Genomic DNA, 20,742 nt, shown 5'->3' on the forward strand with positions numbered 1-20,742 from the left:
AAAGAAATTAATACGTTTATTTATTCAGTAGGGATACATTAAATTGACAGTAAAGACATTCAGAATCTCACAAAATATTTCTATTTCAAATAAATGTTGTTCTTTTGAACTTTCTACTCCTCAAAGAATCCTGAAAAAACATTAAGTAATTAAGTTAAATATTAAGCCGAACAACTGTTTTTAACATTAATAAGAAAAAAAATATTGAGCAGCAAATCAGCATATTAGTAATGCCTGCTAAATATTAATCTTTGCCATCACAGAAACAAATCACATCGTTAAATAAATACAAATAGTTGTTTTAAATTGTAATAATATTTCACAATATTGCTTTTTTACTAAATTTATCATCAAATAAATACAGCCTTGATGAGCTTAAGAGACTTTTTTTGAAAACCAAAAAATCTTACTGACCCCGAACTTTTGAATGGAAGTCTAATGCATTCCAAAACATAGTGAGCTGCCTACTTAGACCGCTGTCTTTTAAAGCAGCATTCGATGGATCCTCATAAGTGGCTGATTTGTATGTTCTACACATGCAGCAACATTTTGAAAGCATAATATGTTCATAAATCCAGTTTTTAGAGAGCTAATTTCTGACCCTCACCTACCCTCTGTCCACTCTCCACAGACCACCTGCTCCTACCCAACAACTAATGCCTCAAAGACCAGCGCCTGCACCCCCAGTATAACACACAACACACAGACTGACAGTTGTATTTCTGTCTGGGATGGACAGGCCAAGTGTGAAATGTGCAGTGGGAGGGGTCAAGGAGGAATCAGCTGGTTGCTCCCCCACTTATTAGGGCCCGAGCACTGATGGTGTGAGGACCCTATTTCTCCCCTGTCCTTCTGAAAACAGCTGTCAACTGTCAATCAAACTGAGAGACAGTCAATGTTGTGAAAGGAACCTCTACTCGCAATACATCACAGAGTACATGATGGGAGTGAGAGAACTATTTAGCCAATTAAATGCTTCCCACCTGTCACGTGACAAAAGATGCCTATGACAACAGACCGATTTCCTTAAATGTTACGATTCTTATGTGCTATATAGGACCACTGCGACTTATTGCACTTCAGTAATATTCACTGTTAATAGGAATGTACAGAGACCCTTTTATTATAGGCTGGCTTTCCTCCCCCTCCACTTTTTGGTGCAAAATGTATTCTGTACACCACAGTCAATCATTGCTCCAAAAAATGTGTTATAATATGTTAAGGACAAGGACAAATGCGATAATTTAGTTAAATAGGCATCCCTAACATTTTACAAGGTTATCAAGTCATTAGTATTATCTAAATGGCCCGTGGTAACTGCAAATCATTCTCTTTGCACTGTGATGCATAATATTCATATTATAAATAATTTAGGTTTTGCAATACTGGAGTGCAAGACAAGAAACAAAATACATAAAGTAATTTTGTTCTTTTTATCATTTGAAATTGTTGCTACCAACACAGTGATTTAAAACTACTATTTTACCATTTATATATAGTTTTATTTGCATACTTTTATTTATATGTAACTTTTATAGAAAATCTATTTTTTACTTTATTTGCCAAGTGAAATTCTGTCCGCAATGAGGCAAAAATCAGGTAAACATGAATACTTGTTTTTGAAAATGGCTAATTCCTAAAACTTCATGATTGACTGTTTTTTTTTTTTTTTTTTTTTTTTTTTGTAGTGGTTAACATAATTTTTTTTTTTTTTGCAAAATACAAACAACAGTAACAATGAAAACAAAGTCAAAGCTTTTCTCCTATCATTTTTAAGGGCTACATGACTTTATGCATGATAACACACTATGCGATACATTTACATATTTCTTCCTTTATGAAACTGATCAAAAAGAACGAAAAGACAATTTTGTCTGCATGTTTCATAGACTTCTTTCTTTGTGATGACCGTAATACCACATGGGGTACAGTATGTGTATAAAGTCATGCACACGCAAACAAACACACAAACAACTGAAACATATCTGTTGTAGACCACATTTAGGCAGTATCCTCACACTAGGATATTTCCATCATAGCAAAATCATTAAGTGCCATACATTTCATGTCTGATAAGTGTTATTTTACATGTGTATGATTAACTGAATGAATGATGGACACAACAACCCGCCCCTCACACACTGCATTTCCATTCGAAGCAGTTGTGGATTGTTGATGTTTTATGGATAAAAGATGGACTACACTTATTTTGGACTACCTACAGTGTAATGTGGATGATGGTTTTTGCATATGAAAATAAAAAAAACACTGGTTTGTTTTTAATGATGATGTGAGGTGCATTTTAAACACAAGTTGCAAAGCATTCTTTTCGGTGAATCAGTGTCATGAACAACTCGGCCCAGGTAATTGAAAATGTATGATGTAAATGTAAGCCAATTGCTATTGATCTTTAAAAAATTGTAGTCGTGAATGCTGGTGGTACCATTTAGCAGAAAATACTACTTATTTTCAGTGTTATTTTAGTATTTGTATAAATGATTCTAGTATTTTGTAATGTTTTGAATTAGCTTTTAATTTTTTCAGTTCTTTTTTCATTTTAGTTTGTTTTTAGCAATTTTGTTCTGAATTTGTCGTTTTTATCGTTTATATTTCTATTTTTCTTTAATTTATTTATAGTTTTTGTCATTTTAGTACTTCAACTTCAACTTATTTCAGTTATGTGCCTAGGCAACATTTCAGATTTTTAAGTTTACATTTTTATCTAATAGCTTTTTTTTTATGTCAGCTTTATTTCAATTAAATTATTTCATTTTGCTGATTTATGAAAACGCCAAGGAGCTCTAAAAGACAGAGAGAAAAGACGTGTGCGACAAAACTATATTTCCCACAAATCTCTTACGCACGAGAATCCTTTGCTCATTAACTATGTATTTAGGACAAAATGTTTCCTGTACAAATGAAATTTGAAATTGTCCATTTTACTCTAACCAAAACCACTTGATCACATCACGTCGGAAGTAGGAACTTAACAGAAGCGCTAGAAAACAGCATTACTTTAACCCTATGACTTTAACAGTTAGCAGCTAAATGGTTTTTTAAAACGCGCTAATGCTTTTCCAGTCAAGAGATGTAAAACATTTTGAGAAATGTAAATTATATTTAGGATTTGCGGATGTCACGTGATGAAAAAAAACGGATTGAAATAATCGATTCTCAGAAATTAGCGCTAAACCTAGAAGTGACGTCCTAAAGCGGCTGACGTTCTTCATGACGGAGCTGCTGTTCTAGGAGTGTCGACTGTCACTCTCGTGAGCAGCGCAGGGGTCAGTTGGAGCCGCTACCAACTCCGGTGCACGACCAGTTTACAACAGCTGTCGGAACAAGTAAGTTTTTTGTTTTGTGTATACACTTCCATCTGCCGTTAAAGGGAGATTTACTGACAGCGTCGGCAAAAACCATACGAAGAGTCGCGTTCCTCATTTCATTTCCTTTAGCATGGCTGCTTGCTCTTGTTTGGTGTGGCACAAAGTTAACTGATATTTGAGGACATAAGTTGGTATTTATGCAGAAGGACACTTAACCATCCAGTTACAGAACTGCGTGCCTTAACCGACCTTAATTAGCTCATTATTGTTGCTAGGTCAAGGTTCTGTGATTTACAAGGGAAATACATAGGGTTTGTGTCTTTCTTCATTAAACAAATACATTAAACAATAAAAAAATTAGCAACCTAGTAATAAGTTTAAATTGCATGATTGAACTCCAAGTATCGTGCCTCCGATTTGATGGTTAGCATGGGCTGCTAATATTTTCATAAGAACCATGTTTAGTGAAAGGACATAATGATTGACACTCCGTGTCTCCAATAGCCTTCCACTAAGCATGACTGGTGGGTGGAGTTAGAAGTCTCCGGCCAATGGCGCTCTGAAACGCCTCAGTAGGCGGGCGTAGTTGAGTGACTCATCAGTGAAGGGGAGTGGAATGTGGATGCAAGGTCAAAACATAGGCGTGTGGAGGGAGAGAAGGGTCCATGTTTATTTCAACCACATGGTCATTAGTTTCATTTTAGCGGAAAAGTACATCGATATCCATTTTTTTTTTTTTAAAGTAGTGTATAGTTCAGTTTATTACAGTAACTAACAACGGATCTGATTTATTTATTATGTAGGAAGGAAAGGCAATGCTTTGTTAAAATGTGAAGAAAAAAACTCTATGCAAAGTTGCATATGGCATATTGTGATGAAAAATATTAAGTTAATGATGCCAGAAATACTAGTCTAGATATAAAGTAAGTAATTTGTTGTGGGGTTCAAGGGATTGCAGCGTAACATGATTTAAATGTTATGTAATGTTTTTTACACATATGGTTTACTTTCTACAATCAAAGTGTGACGTATAAATAACATGCTTTTGCATATTAAATTCCCATGTGATAAATTCTCTTTTTTACCAGCATATAGTTTGTAGTATGTTATGTGGGTGATTAAAATAGACTCACCTTTGACCCCCATTTCTCTGTGTGCATTAGTAAAGATGTTCATTTCTATTTGTAACAAAAGAGGTTAAGTAACAAGCATCAAAAGTTTTTGTAACCTCATTACATCAGTGTTATGTGAGTTAGGCTCCTGTTGATAGGCAAAGCAGCAGTTGGGTGAAAAATAAATTCAAACTTCACTTAATTTTTTCATCATTTGATAAACACTACGTATAGTTATGATTGCTGTGTGCCTTAAAGGATTAGTTCACTTTCAAATAAAAATTTCCTGATAATTTACTCACCCCCATGTCATTCAAGATGTCCATGTCTTTCTTTCTTCAGTCGAAAAAAAAATACGTTTTTTTGAGGAAAACATTCCAGGATTTTACTTCAATGGCAACCAACGGTTTGAAGGTCCAAATGTCTCAATGCAGCTTCAAAGGCTTGACTCAATCCCATTCGAGAAATAAGGGTCTTATCTAGCGAACCGATCGATAAATTTCTAAAAATAAAATAAAGATGATACTTTTTAACCACAAATGCCCGTCTTGTACCATCTCTGAGATGCGCCACGCATTACGTTATCATGTTAGAAAGGTCACGTGTGACATCGTTAAACATCCAGGATATGCACACGTAAGGACCATTTTAAACAATAAACTGACACAAATACATATAAATATGTGTCATTCAACATACAATAAGTTTGAACGGTCCTCCTACTCCAAACTTGTAAAAACTGGGTCGGTACTTCCAACTACTTCAAGCGTGACCTTTCCAACGTGATGACGTAATGCATGGCACATCTCAGAGATAGTACAAGACAGGCATTTGTGGTTAAATGTATAATTTTAATTTTTTTTTTTTAGAAAATGACCGGTCGCTTCGCTAGATAAGACCCTTATTTCTCGGCTGGGATCGTGTCGAGCCTTTGAAGCTGCATTGAGACTGACATTTGAACCTTCAAATCGCTGGTTGCCATTGAAGTCCATTATATGGAGAAAAATCCTGGAATGTTTTCCTCAAAAACCTTAATTTCTTTTCAAATGAAGAAAGAAAGACATGGGCAACTTGGATGACACGGGGGTGAGTAAATTATCAGGAAATTATTTAAAAGTGAGTCAACTACTCCTTTAACATAAGAAACTCCAGCCAAAACACTTATGACACAATTTCATTACTCAAGAACTTTGTGTAAAAACACTAAGTCTTTTATGGTTTACAAGGCCATGAAGGCATCATGTTCTCAAAAATAAGGTTCTTTTGGAGCTCTTGTTCTTTATCATGAGCTTGACTATCTCTTTGACCTTTGTCTGGGCTCTGGAGGTGACCGTTGTGCCATGGAAAGTACTAAACTGCATAAACCGATATGAAAGATTACGTTCTTAGCTGTATGAAGATGTTTTGTCTTGATGATTGCAGCTACTGTTGTACTTATATATAAACTGTTTGTTTTGCTTTTGCACTAAAAATCTCATTAAAACCTCCATGTCATACACAGGGTAGAAACTTCCTAACAGCGAGCATAGTAATATCTATCAAATCTATTTGTCTTTAAATTGCTGAGATAAACTGCACATTTTAATGCTTCTCTGATTGACTTTTCTGTTTTTCTTTCAGAGTGCAAAACGCAAATAGAAGTAAAAAGGTCAAGGGCTTTTGGAACGTGTCCATTCTTCCCCAGGAAATTAAAACACATTTTCCGTTTTGGGCTAAAGAAGGAGGTGACACTTCTCTTTTCTGTTGTGGCACTGGGGACATCCAGGAACTTGTGAGTGTGGGTGGTGTTCAATAGACTGCGATGCACCGCTTAAGGACTTGTGCGGCACGGCTTCGGCCAATCACTGCCTCTCAGACTGCTAAAAATCTATCACAGCAGAGGCCAGCATCCACCCCTAGGACGTTTCAGCCATTCAGGTGCTACACTGCACCGGTGGCCGCAGAGCCGTTTCTGAATGGAACAAGCTCCAACTATGTCGAGGAGATGTACTATGCATGGTTGGAGAATCCCAAGAGTGTGCACAAGGTAAGAGGCAGAGGACATGCTGTTGGATGATGTGAGGAGACCTGTCTGTTGTCTTGTCCATTCTCAAACTAAAGTTTTGGGTCTTGGGTGTTTGCATAAAAATGTAACACTGAATTTCCATCTGTATTATCTGTCAGATTATCTCTCCATCTGTCTACAGGTAGCAACTTGTGTGTCTTAGATCACATTACTGGGATCCCTGGTTGTATTTTTAGAGCAGTCATGGGAGTGTGCCGGTTCTAGGACATACTGACACAGCTGATTCATTATGGGCATTTAGTTGTTTTAACCCTCTGCACTTCTAATGAGGTTTTAGGTAATAAACCTCAATTATAATAACCACCTTAAGTTCAAAAGTGAGTTCAAGGTCCAGACTCCAGAGTATCTTGGGTTAATGTTTTGCTCACCGTCCTGTGGATGGATATTTCCACCCATCCCTTAGGCAATTACGTTTTGGCCATCTAGATCAGATATTCTCTTTAGGTTTAGAAGGAAGGGTACAGCCCCACCAGTTGCTACAATTTCCTATGGTTTCTTGATCTGAATTCCCCCACTTTACTTTATTCTGTGTAATGTTTGCTAACCTTAAACTGCCTTTTAAGCATTAATGCATAAATATAAAATCCTACAATCCTGATTAATCTTCGTTAACACAAGAAAGATGTACTAAAGACAATATGGATTATAGACTTAGTCATTTGTCCCCACATTCTTGAAAATATAAATTTTTCATAGTGCTGGGTGTTGACGCTGATTTCATGAACTTATAGGATTACAATTTTGATTTGATATTGATTCATTTGGATATCAGGTATGGATATTTATCAGTACATCATTTAACAGTACGTCAAAGTGGTCTAAAAATTAAAACGTAGACAATAAAACAATCTTCTGTGGAGGTCTTGGGACCAAAAAATGTTCGTCCAATAATTGCATTCGGTCTGATGTCCTTACCTGCCTGTCAACATATGGGGCCCTATCATACACCCAGCGCAATGTAGCGCCAGGCGTGATGCAAGTGTTTTTTGCTAGTTTCAGCCCGACGCAGTTATCATTTTCAGGCCCTGCGCCACAGCAAATACATTTGCGCCCATGGTCATGCGGGTCTGAAAACGAAGTGTGTTCAGGCGCGTTATTGGCGCGTTGCTATTTTGAGACAACTGAAATTGTCTGCGCCATTGGCGCTAACTGAAACCTGGTCTAAAGTCAACAATGGTGCAAAATATTTTTTTTATTATTTAAAGAGCGCATTAGTATGAGCCTACAGGCGGGTGCATAACAAGCGTACATTCTGCTTATTACACACAGGGACACGAAGCAGCACACAAACTAATTTTAAAAATAAAAGGATTACAATGTAAAGGATTATTATTGTTTTTGTACATAAAGATATGGTGGAATTCGGCACGTCCCGTAGATGGTCTGCTTGTGCCTTAACCTCGCGCACGAGCAGATCCGTTTCCTCTCTGGAGAAGTTTTCAGTCTTTCCGCTTGCAAGTTCCGCCATGTAAATAGCGAATCCGTCATGGCTTGAGCACAACTGGCTTTTAAAGGGAATGGGAGATGAGACTCTGATTGGTTTATTGCACGTTACGCCCAAAACGCACCCATTAGGTTGTTAAAATAGGGCCCATGTATTTCCATACCTCTGTGCACCCTGCTCACGCAGACATCACACATCATCAGCACGTTGTAGACAGTCACCGACAGTGTAAACAAACAGCAGCCGCCTTTAACAGATCCTCCTGATCCAAAACATCGAGCTTATGCTGCGTTCATGCCATGTCGTAACCGTAATTACGAGATGGCAAACCATCTACTTTTGATATGAAACAAAGATGCGTGCTACAATGTTCAGTTCATTCATCAACTAAAAACACGATAGACTAATCGATTCTTGGGATGTAGGAATCGATATCGGATCGTAAAAATGAATTGATTAAAATAGAGAAATCCATATTTATTTACCCAGCCCTATTTTTAAACTCATTCAGCTATTGCAAGCCATTGCGGTATGCATATTGTGATATGTACATTTGCGATATTTAGATATATCGTGCAGCACACACAAATATTTAGCGACACAGAAACTTGTCAACACTGCCCCACGACTTCGAATCGCTACTTTATATTACTCTGTAACAAGGTGGTAACATCGCTATTAACTCAGGTAACGCTTCCTTTTACAGTCCTGTTACCCATGTACATACTATGTGCTTATTATAGTAATTACAATAACTGGGTAATAATTAGGTACTAGCCCTGAACCTACCCCTAAACCTACCCCTAACCCATGTACTTACCTTATATTAGCCAGTACTTTTTAGGTAAGTACACTGTAAGTACACAGGAAATACACAGGGTCGTTCCTATACTGTATCTATCCTATACTATACCAGGGTCCTGTGTTCCCCAGATTTAAATAATTGTTTCTTGTTAGTTTTTGTTATTAATGTACATTAGGGTTTTATGTTACATCTTATGTTGTTTAAATGTTTATTGCATTATTTTAGTGTTATGGGTTACCATGGTGGAGTTTTGTATTTGTGTGCATGAGACTCTGACTACCTTCTATAGTGTATATATCTCAGCTTGTGGAAAGGCTACTTGTGACAAACTCAATTCATTATGTGTCTCTCTTACCACCTGTGTTATTATGGTGGTTATCAGTATAATATTCAGGTGGAATATTAATTTTATATCAGTTAATGAAATATACAGTTTTTAAATGGTTACCATTAAGTTTCAGTCCAATCAAACCTAAAATTATGCTATCATGCTTTTATGTGAACTGATGACAACCACTGTTGCCTTTTTTCAAAAAATTGTTCATGTGGTTCATGTGGCAAGATTTGTGGTTAAATTTTTTTTTAACAGTGTGGTAACCTGAAAAGAAATGTTTCCAAGCTCTGTATTTGCTTAATATGACATTGTTTATTGTGGGAACTCGTCAAATGGGTTTTCTGTTCCCCTGCATTGCCGCATGGCTCTCAATATACAGTAACAGGCCTAGGACTAAATGTTTTTGTTTTTTTTCAGTCCGGACCAAGTGAACCGAACTACAAGTGTGAACGCACCCTTAGTTAATGTGTGTTAACAGACCATTGAACTGGGGAACATAGAACATGTTCATTATGTGTCATATAAATCTGGGAAACATTGGACCCTGGGAATACTCTATCTCTCTCTAGATAATTCATTCAAATAAATGTAGTCTTACCGCACTACTTTATCTCCGTTTCTGATTTTCAAGCTAGATCTAAGGAGTCATGGCTAACAAAAATAACTGTCTTTTTTAACCCTTCCAATTAAATGGAAGCTGCAAATAACCATTTTTTTTACTTTTTAGTGTTGGCAAGTGACCCATGGTATAAGCAAGATAATCCACGGTTGTTAGATGATCCCTTACATGATACATTTCAGCAAGTTATACTGAAAAACTGAAAAATAGACTCAAAGCTCGATCTTGAGATTCAAGAATCAACATCAGTTCATCAAAATGAAGATAGATTAATTGGTATTTTCAACCCAGTCCTATTCTAGTTATGCTCACCTCTGGTGTATGTAATATGCTGTACATTTCCCTTTCAACATTTCCACCATCTTTGTGTAGGATTTTCAACCGTCTTTGTGTAGCATTTAAATCTCAAGTTGTTTTTGTTTTATTAGAAGCATTTACATTAAATATAATAATTGCTCATGGTTAAGAATAATTGTTATTGTTGATTCCATTGACTGTTTCCTGACAAATGGAAATCAAAGTCCGTTATTTAAAAATCACATACTACTGGTGGTGTCATTGAAAGCTGTTCGCCAAAACGCTGTGTATTACTATCTGGGGCTTTTGTCTTGTAACTTTGCACCTCAATTGCAAATCACACTGTCAGCACAATTGTAAAGTTCCAGCTCAGTTATGATGGATCTTCAGGACCACAATGCCTCAACATCTTATACATCACATTTAAAGGTGTCATGACATGGATTTTAATTTTAATTTTATCTGATCCTTGAGTTTCATGTATTATGTTAAAGTTTTTTGCACACACACAAAAAAAAAATCCTCATTCTAACCCTCTGTCTGAAATTATCAGTTTTTAAGTGCTTCTTAGCTGGAAACTTCCACAATATACACTCACCGGCCACTTTATTAGGTACACCTGTCCAACTGCTCGTTAACACTTAATTTCTAAGCAGCCAATCACATGGCGGCAACTCAGTGCATGTAGACATGGTCAAGACAATCTCCTGCAGTTCAAACCGAGCATCAGTATGGGGAAGAAAGTTGATTTGAGTGACTTTGAACGTGGCATGATTGTTGGTGCCAGAAGGGCTGGTCTGAGTATTTCAGAAACTGCTAATCTACTGGGATTTTCACGCACAACCATCTCTAGGGTTTACAGAGAATGGTCCGAAAAAGAAAAAACATCCAGTGAGCGGCAGTTCTGTGGGCGGAAATGCCTTGTTGATGCCAGAGGTCAGAGGAGAATGGCCAGACTGGTTCGAGCTGATAGAAGGGCAACAGTGACTGAAATGACCACTCGTTACAACCGAGGTATGCAGCAAAGCATTTGTGAAGCCACAACACGCACAACCTTGAGGCGGATGGGCTACAACAGCAGAAGACTCCACCGGGTACCACTCATCTCCACTACAAATAGGAAAAAGAGGCTACAATTTGCAAGAGCTCACCAAAATTGAACAGTTGAAGACTGGAAAAATGTTGCCTGGTCTGATGAGTCTCGATTTCTGTTGAGACATTCAGATGTTAGAGTCAGAATTTGGCGTAAACAGAATGAGAACATGGAACCATCATGCCTTGTTACCACTGTGCAGGCTGGTGTAATGGTGTGGGGGATGTTTTCCTGGCACACTTTAGGCCCCTTAGTGCCAATTGGGCATCGTTTAAATGCCACGGCCTACCTGAGCATTGTTTCTGACCATGTCCATCCCTTTATGGCCACCATGTACCCATCCTCTGATGGCTACTTCCACCATGTCACAAAGCTCTAATCATTTCAAATTGGTTTCTTGAACATGACAATGAGTTCACTGTACTAAAATGGCCTCCACAGTCACCAGATCTCAACCCAATAGAGCATCTTTGGGATGTGGTGGAACGGGAGATTCGCATCATGGATGTGCAGCCGACAAATCTGCGGCAACTGTGTGATGCCATCATGTCAATATGGACCAAACTCCCTGAGGAATGCTTCCAGCACCTTGTTGAATCTATGCCACGAAGAATTGAGGCAGTTCTGAAGGCAAAAGGGGGTCCAACCCGTTACTAGCATGGGGTACCTAATAAAGTGGCCGGTGAGTGTAAAACACAATACTACGTATTTTGAACACCCGGTAGAAAATATATACATCAATAATTATTCATACTTACAAGTTGTGATTCTGAGGAGCAAGCTGATCCAAATAAACGGTACTGACCCATCTTTCAAGAGCAAGCGTTTTGCGAATCCCACGTTAAACTCTGAGCAAAAAAGCAGCCGTCAGGAAAATTACGTGTTTGAGGGCTGGTCAAGTTTTTCGCGGGCGGACAACGTACAACATAGGCGGGCATTATGCAAATGTCTTTTCTAGTGATGTAAAACCATCACGCAGTGGGATTCGAAATACAAACGACTTAAGGAGTTTCAGAATCGATTCTTTCTTTTGGGAGACAATAACTCTATTTATCGTGCACTTTTGATTTACAACTTTGCCGAAAACTCAAAAGTTGATTTGAAGTCTCTCTGCCACATGATTTTAAGTCTCTGTAGCACAAGTAGTGCTGATGAGTTACCCATTGAAATGTCTCTTGTCCCTGACCTCAAGTTTAAGAAGTACTAGTGATGCTTGCCTTGGCCAGCACCAGCATTATCTGATATGTTTTGTAGATTGGTCATATATTCAAAAACAAAATAAATCCCTTCATGTATTCCACAGATGTTTAATTTGGTAAAAAATGAACCAAGAGTTTTGTTTTTCTTCTCACTGTTTTAAAACATATTGGAAAAGGACAGTCACTGTGGATCAGTCCAGACTTATGTACCATGTTAAAGGGTTCATTCTTGTTTTCTGCATTAGATCTTGTTCAAAATGATTCAGTAATATCATATCCAATTCAGCATGTCTGTTTAGCCATTGATTGTCTACATAAAGAGTCTAAATCCTTATTCTTTTTCTGTTCTCTAGTCTTGGGACATTTTCTTCAGGAATGCTAATGCTGGTGCTCCTCCAGGTACAGCCTACCAGAGTCCTCCTCCACTGGGAGTGAGTCTGGCCGGGCTTGCTCAAGCCCAGTCTCTGGTGGGGGCTCAACCGAATGTGGAGAAACTGGTGGAAGACCATTTGGCAGTCCAATCCCTCATCAGGGCCTATCAGGTACGCAGAGATTTTAAAAACGCTGTGCATTTGTTTCTTTAAAAATATTGGCTTGAAATTGATATCTCAGTGCTGCCTTTAATGAGTTTGCAGCCTGAACCTTTAATAAGGTAAGAGATCTATGCATTTAGGGTTCATTTTGAATAAAAAAATTGAAATCAAAATGGATGCTTTTGACGCTATTTGAGGTCACAGGAGAACATTCACTAAGCAGATAGCAGAGGTCGACCGGTATTTTGAGTTTGCTGATAACAATAACTGGAAAATCTGGCAAATAACTGATTAATCATTTGATGTTTTCTGAAATCAGTAATAAGAATAAACTTTATTGCGAAATGATCAATGGAAAATGGGTTTCTGTGCACACGTGTGTAGTGTACTGTACTTGCACATTCTATCTTTTTTTTTTTTTTTTTTATGTTAGTTTTTTGCTATATTGTTTGTTTATATCGGGGTATGTATATATCTGACTATCACAGTACTACTTAAAGTTATTGACACTTCAGAAACATGCAAGAATGAGAAAATGAAGAGCGGGATGTGCATTGTTAATATTACATTGGCCATTTTTATAGTATTCTGTGTGTATTTGTTTTTGACAATTCAAGCACAATGAGCTGTGAAAAAAAACCTCAATGCGGTACTTGCGCTAACTGACACACCCCCGAAGCTTGCAAAGCACAAACGGCATGCGATCCTGAATTTAGTTCTCTTTCGTGGTTTATTGAGGTCAATGGTCAAATACACAGTGAATAATGTCAAAATGTCCATTGTTCCTTGTTGTCAATAAGAAATAAATAAAACTACTGTACCTGAAAGACTTAAGTTTATTTAATTTGTATATTTGTTCTGTTGTATTTGTCCTATTGTTTGTAATTTAGCTTATTTTGTTTTTATTTTTAATAACCACGATCGGATTGGCAACTATCAGCATTTATTTACCTGATAACGATAGTTCCATAAAGCAACTATTGGTGCCAATTAATCTGTAAAATTGAGATATCGGTCGACCTCTTGCAGATAGTCCCATTTGGTTTAAAATACCAAATTTTGCAATACCTCGTTTTGATTGCATTGTTTCGCATCTTATATTTGTGACACTGTGTAAGGATGGGCTCAATTTCACAGTCATGGGATCTGCTTGGTGAACCCCTCATGTCTTGTGACTGCTGTTGCCTTGTTTTCAGGTAATGGGGCATCACAATGCAAGCCTTGACCCACTTGGCATCAGTTGTGTAAATTTTGACGAGACCCCAGTAGCTACTGGGTTCCAGCATGTTGGTGAGAAATGTTTTCTGTCTTCCACAGCTCAGCAGACCAATATTAATGAGCCTGTTTTGTGTGATTGTCGCTTTCTCCTTCCCTTATCTGTCCCTCTTTCTCCCATTTCACACTTTCCCCTGTTTTTCAACTCTTATACCCCATCCCCCTTTGCACCCGACACTTAATTTCATCTTCGACACCTCCTACATCATGTCAATCTTCTTGTGCTCTTGCTGCACTTTCTCTTCTGTACCTTCTTTCTCCCCCTTCTGTATCTTTTCCTTGTGGGTGGTTTTGCGTTCGGCTCCCATGTTTGTGGGGCGACCCCTTGTCTCCTGTAGATACGTGGTCACCATGTGGCTCAGCTGGACCCTCTTGGGATTATGGATGCTGATCTGGATTCATGCGTTCCCACCGACATTATTACGTCATCGGATAAACTCGGTGAGGAATTATGAATGTCCACCAAACTATACATGGTTAGGACTCAGATGTTTTGTCAAAACTGCTTTCTATGACAGTTTGTGATTTGAATTTCAACTTCATCTTCATAATTTATTCAAAATGATAGGTATTGTTAAACTTTTCTGGAAAGCAGTTTTAGACTTTATTTATTTATTTTACTGATTGTTGTGATTCTGGATTTGTGGTGATGAAGGGCAGCAGCACTGTATTTGGCTTTCACATATTTGGCATCAATCTAAAATTGACTTTCTGAACAGTATCACGCTTGAGGTGGCTGCAAGTCTTGAAGGACGTGCTTTGCTCCATTCAAATTACTTGACAGGACTTTGTTGTGACTTGGCCTGATCATATTTTTGACATTGCAGTTACATGCACGCTACTTTCTATTTTCTGCACACTGTTTGGTAACCATGGCAACATTATCAAATATGGCGATGTCCGTTACAGTGAAAAAATTGTATTCAATAATTGTCCAATAGAGGTGGGAGTACATCCATCAGATATTTTAAATGACCAGTAACGGCTTTAAATGCTTTGTAGCCGAGAGCATTTAAAAAAGGAAAATAGTTCCAAACAAAGCAGAGAGGGTCTCCTAGCAACAAACATCTGTGTTTCATTCTTGAATGATTCCACCGTTTTGAACGTATCGGGTGAGTGAATGATTCAATGACCCGTTCATAAATTCACTGGACACTTGCTCTGGCTCTGGCTTCCAGCAAACACTTTTGACTTTGGAGGCTGGTTTCTCTATTTTCACGTTCAATTGCCCATAACTAGGGCACTTTTTCAACAGGTTCCTCAGTGGGTTTCTGAGTGCGGAATGGAAAAGTTTTGTCCCGTGACTATCATGTCTCGCATTCACCCAATTGCCCTGCTACGGCTCTGCAACCGGAACTGAACAATGTGCCTTTGCATTATTACTATCCTCGATTAAAGTTTGGATGCGTGTCTCTAATTGAGTAAAATGGAGAGAGATGCGAACACAGGATTACTCAAGCAACAAAATGATAGACATGCCTCTGAGGCGGTTTGACGGGCTTTTCAGAGAGGCTGAAAATAAAAGATGGTGCAATACAACAATGCATTATTAAAATAATTATTGCACTAAAAATAATTCTTTGGTTTGTGCCAGTATTTTCAAGGTGTGTGTGTGTGGGGGGGGGGGGGGGTGCACTTACAGTGCACCCCCACTTGCTGCACTTACAGAAGACGAAAGCTCACAGAATCTTTTGCATTCTGTACAATGTAACCACATGTAGAGGAACATGCAGTACATAAAAAATGTCATATTTAAAGGGTGCATATCTCCCAAAAATTATATTTTCTTTGCTCTTTTGAGGAGCAACATTTTATTAATATAATATACTTAGTACATACCTCTCAGGGCCCTTCCCATTCCCCCACCATTTAAGCAAATTACACTGTAAAAGAATAAATAAAAAAATAATAATAATTAAACTAAAAAACAAGGTCAGAGAGAAGGCTGAAAGCTAAATTACGACTGTAATGCGGAAAAAATATTTACCATAAAGTTTTGCAAGTAATGTGTTTAGCCTCTCAGGAGCTAGTCTTTGCTTTGCTTGGCAGTGTGTGGGACAGTCGTGTAGGCTAGAGCTGCACGATTCTGGATAAATTGAGAATCACATCTTATATATATATATATATATATATTTTTTTTTTTTTCAAATAGAGATCATAGTTTTCCCACGGTTCTGAACGGACAACTAAACAAAATAACAAGAAATTTACTAGAGGTTCTGACAAAATGTTAATTGCTGCTGTCTATTTAAATATACCAAGAGTATAGGTATTTATACTTATATAAATACCTTATATATATATATATATATATATATATATATATATATATATATATATATATATATATATATATATATATATATATAGGTATAAATACCTATACCTGACAACTGCTCTCTCTGGCTCAACGGCTTCATGGACACAGATTTAAATAATCTGGTGGGGTTTTTTTTAGTTCGTTTTTTTAAAAGGTTTAATAGACACAGGCGACTCACTATAATTTAGGAATAAGATTGCGTGGGTGTTTGAATCGAGATCACAATATTTTAATGACTAATCGTGCAGCTCTAGTGTAAAAGCTGTGATGTAGATTGAGCCTTGAAGCCATGATTGTATTGCTGCAGCATTAAGGAACTGCCTGGTTTGGTGCCTGTTGTGATTTAGTGAAGGAAAGTTGTTTTATCTGGAATCCATAATAAGATGTGTGGTTTACCTACGCGACCAACTCTTTACATTTCATTAGTGAAACTATTCAGTGCTGTAATTAATGTTTGTTAGTCTCTCTCAATGGAATTGGCTATGTGAGGTTTTTGGAATCACTAACTCCAGTGGATTTTTTTCCCCCTACTACTGCCTCTCCAGACCTTACATATGTCAAGAAGCGTCTAAGTGCTCTAACCATTGGAGGTAGGCTTTAATGACGAGCAGTTCTGTGCCTCTTGGTTTATAGCTTTGTTTTAGTAGTTGCAAGTAGTTTTAGCTGCTTTTTTTGTGTGTATTTGTGGTTAAATTTGTAGAATTTGAAAAAATCTGAATGTTCCTTGGTATCTAAGAATGGCAGCTGTAACCACTGTTTAAATAAAAAATAAAATAAAAACATCTTTCTGAAAATGGATGTATAATATATTATAAAACATTAAAATAGTTAATTTGAATGGAGAGACTCTGAATCTAAAGGAATTCTAATGGAGCTTTACTATTCCTTGTCTTGGTGTGTCTTCATTTAACAGCACAATATATATGTTTGTTTAAATGTGTATATATAAAGTTTAGAGTTGGTAAGATTTTAATTATTTAATTTAATTTTTAAGGTTTTTAAATTAAGTCTTATACTCACAAATGCTGCATTTATTTGATCAAATGTACAGCAAAAACAGTCATATTGTTAAGAAGTATTACATTTCAAAATGTATTACAATAGAAAACAGTTATTTTAAAATGTAATTTATTCCTTTTTGGCAAAGCAGAATTTTCAGCAGCCATTATAGTTTTCAGTTGTCACATGGTCCTTCAGAAATCATTCTCATATGCTAATTTTGTGTCCAAGAAACATTTCTTATATAAACAGCTTAATATTTTTGTGGAAACAGCGATACATTTTTTCAGTATTATTTAAAGAAAAGAAGAAGAAAAAACAGCATTTAATTTGAAATAGATTTTTTTTTATAACTATACATGTCTTTACTGTCACTTTTGATAAATTTAATGCATCCTTGCTGAATAAAAGTATTACTTTGTATACTGAGAAGAACTAGTGTAGTTTAAATAGATAGACGCTTGAGCCACACTTTGTTTTAAACGTAATATTTGACATGTTTGTATGCTTTTTGTTTTGTTTATAGTTAAATAATGTTAAGCCTTTAGGTGATAGTATTGTAATGATGATACTTATGTAGTAAGATAGTGACAAAATAATGTACATTTCTGTTTTTGCTGTTGTGTTTTTGTTGATATATTAGTCAATTCCAGTGTATGAATGCTAGTTTTTATTTAATTAATTGCGTGGCTTTGGAGAACTTAACTGTTAAATGTACATAAATGCATATCTCTATTTTTTTTTTACCTTGCTTTACAGAGTCTGAATTTCACTTTGCTGAAGTTTCTCAAACCTGTAATTGGGACAAGGGTAATTGATATGCTCTAAACAGCTGTCTGAAAAACAAATAGTAAGAGTGGAGTATGAATGCCTGTTTTGCATAGCATTCTGTTAGCAGCATTTAAATTAGCCAGAAAGACAAAGAGATTTCCATGGCCTGTGACATGAGTGTGTGCCAGCACACGAGTCTGTGTTTATGCTGGTGCTATATGGTGAATGGCTCAGCAGTCTACATGAATACTGTCATACTTCTGTAATGTCCAGAATCCCATCCAGCATTTTAAAAACTATTCGGTAACTGCTGTTCCATATTTAAAAGGGAAAACATCTTTGAAAAACATATTTGTTTTATAAACCTAAAAAGTTATAAACCGAGTGGTAATCGGCAGCCTGACACATGTGAACCATAAATTTTAAATATCCCAGAATATTCCTTTAATGTTTTGAGGTTAAAGGATTATAGTCATAAAAATGCTATTCAAAGATATTAGGATACACGCACATTTATGAAATCTTTAATTTCTTGATGGGATGTGTATGTGGACATTGTGTTTGTAGTTAAGAGTGCTTCTGCTCAAGGTCTGACTTTTTTGGAGAAGTTATTTTTGTGCCGAGTGTGTTTTTGGTGGCTTTGCTGTGCTCTATCTTCAGATGTGGTGAAGGGAAGCATTATGTGATGGTTAATGAAGTCTACATGTTTACGTTCTCTTGTAAAATCCCAAGTTTACATTCTCTTGTAAAATCCCCCAACACAACAACAGACACACACCTACACTTTTCTATTCACACAAGCACACACACACACACACCCCTAGAAACTAGTGATGCACCAAAATGAAAATTCTAGGCTGAAATGGCAAGCGAAATTATTATTATTTTTTTACTTATTTTAAAATATTTTTTGTATAATTGTTAATATTACACTTTTTAATTAATTTCATGAATTGTACCTTAACATCTGAATTAATAATCATTTATTTAAAAGTAGGGTAGGCAATTTTCTGAGAAATTAGCAATAGCGAGTTAGCTTTAAAGCATTAGATCCCACCCTCCCTTCAGAGCGTCTCCAAAGCCACTCCTCCTTCAAAACACGTTAACGCGTACAACAGGGAGCAAACCAAAGCATCGCAAGACACGGTGTTAAACTACCTCTTGTCTCAAACGCATAACATTACAATAATAATGAACAAAAAACAACTTAAAGAACACTGACCTGTACCACCTGACTGCTGCAGCGTCATTTCGTCGTTGATAGTTTTGCCATTAAAACGCATAAATTCGAGTCACAAACCGGTCCAAGTATAACGTCATGGGTTTCTATCTCTTTCAAATTATAGTAGTTATAGCGTGAACGCAGCATAAGCTCTTGTTCGCGGTGCTCAGTGTCTGACGTCTGTCTGACTCTGCATAGCATGAAACAGGCTGATAACGTGTGATGTATGCGTGAGCAGGGTGTGCGGAGGTATGGAAATGCATACATTGATTGGCAGGTAGGACATCCTATCATTGCATTCGGACCGAATTCAATGATTATGCATACATTTTATGACCCTACGCCTTCCACAGATGATATACAGTATACATATTAATACATTTAGACCACTTAACTTAGTGATTGCCATCAGGATGTGAAGAGAATTTCAACCACTATAACAAAAAAAAAATATGGAACAAATCACCTACCCTGCGTTTAATAATCAACACTCAAATAAAGTTTACCGAAAATTCTAATTGCACACAAGGCAGTTTTATATAAACTTTTTAATATTAGAATCGTTTCTACTCCTATTTGTTGGTGGAATATAAGTTTTATATGAAGGCTGTAATAATTTTTCAAGACAAATTTATTCATACATTAAATAATGAAGACCTCACTAACAGCTTAAGTAAAAATATAATGAATATAATAAATTTATTTGTCATGCGCCTTTCTCAGACTCAAAGCGCTACAGTACAGAACAAAACAATCAAACATGAGGATAAAATAAATAAAGAAATAGTAAAAAGAAGTACAACAAAATAATACAATTATAAATTGAAAGCTTGACTAAAAAGATATGTCTTAAGAAGTTTCTTAAAACAATCCAGAGAATCAGCATCCCTAATAGTTGTAGGTAATGTGTTCCATAATTTTGGTGCGTTGTAGGAAAAGGCCCTTCCCCCCATGGTTTTTAATTTACAACGTATATTAAAATGTATATATGTATATATGTGAATATGTAATGATGTGCATATATTTAGTATCATGCTTCTGCTGCTTGAACTAAATCGGCAAAGTTTGAAAGTCGAGACTTTGTTTCATATTAAAAGCAACAGCTTATTGCGATTGCACGAAAAAGACGCTGAACAGTCAAATTGTGCCATCGGAGAAGCGCTAACTAAACGTCAAATTGTTGTTTCAGCCAAAATTTTTTGGTAGCCGAAATGTTGGTGCATCCCTACTAGAAACAAGTTCATCATACTCTCTCTCTGTGCTCATCCTCTCTTCTTTCTTCTCTCTGTCTTACTGTCTTTAGTGCTCTTATTAACACCGTTATATAG

At 36.7% G+C, this 20,742-nt stretch overlaps 2 protein-coding genes across 6 annotated transcripts in view; both read left to right on the forward strand.

Moving 5' to 3' along the window:
- The window catches only part of adam9 (ADAM metallopeptidase domain 9), a 53,192-nt gene extending 50,909 nt beyond the window's left edge, over positions 1-2,283 (forward strand). For both annotated transcript variants that reach the window (XM_056246720.1, XM_056246721.1), the window contains one exon: positions 632-2,283. In XM_056246720.1, the coding sequence (XP_056102695.1) occupies positions 632-692 (61 nt within the window). In that variant the 3' untranslated portion in view covers positions 693-2,283. The remainder of the gene's footprint in view (positions 1-631) is intronic.
- A 953-nt stretch (positions 2,284-3,236) lies between these two features.
- Positions 3,237-20,742, forward strand: part of ogdha (oxoglutarate dehydrogenase a) — a 51,354-nt gene continuing 33,848 nt past the window's right edge. Inside the window, exons 1-5 of one of the 4 annotated variants that reach the window (XM_056246723.1) lie at positions 3,237-3,344; positions 6,059-6,464; positions 12,648-12,836; positions 14,024-14,113; positions 14,441-14,543. In XM_056246723.1, coding sequence (XP_056102698.1) covers positions 6,240-6,464; positions 12,648-12,836; positions 14,024-14,113; positions 14,441-14,543 — 607 coding nt within the window. In that variant the 5' untranslated portion in view covers positions 3,237-3,344; positions 6,059-6,239. Of the gene's footprint in view, positions 3,345-6,058; positions 6,465-12,647; positions 12,837-14,023; positions 14,118-14,440; positions 14,544-20,742 lie in introns of those variants that run through there. The other 3 variants (XM_056246725.1, XM_056246724.1, XM_056246726.1) reach the window with 3 other exon arrangements.

The sequence above is a fragment of the Rhinichthys klamathensis genome, unplaced genomic scaffold (assembly GCF_029890125.1).
Source record: "Rhinichthys klamathensis goyatoka isolate OS25496 unplaced genomic scaffold, OSU_Roscu_1.1 h1tg000040l_1, whole genome shotgun sequence".
In the NCBI taxonomy this organism is placed as follows: Eukaryota; Metazoa; Chordata; class Actinopteri; order Cypriniformes; family Leuciscidae; genus Rhinichthys; species Rhinichthys klamathensis.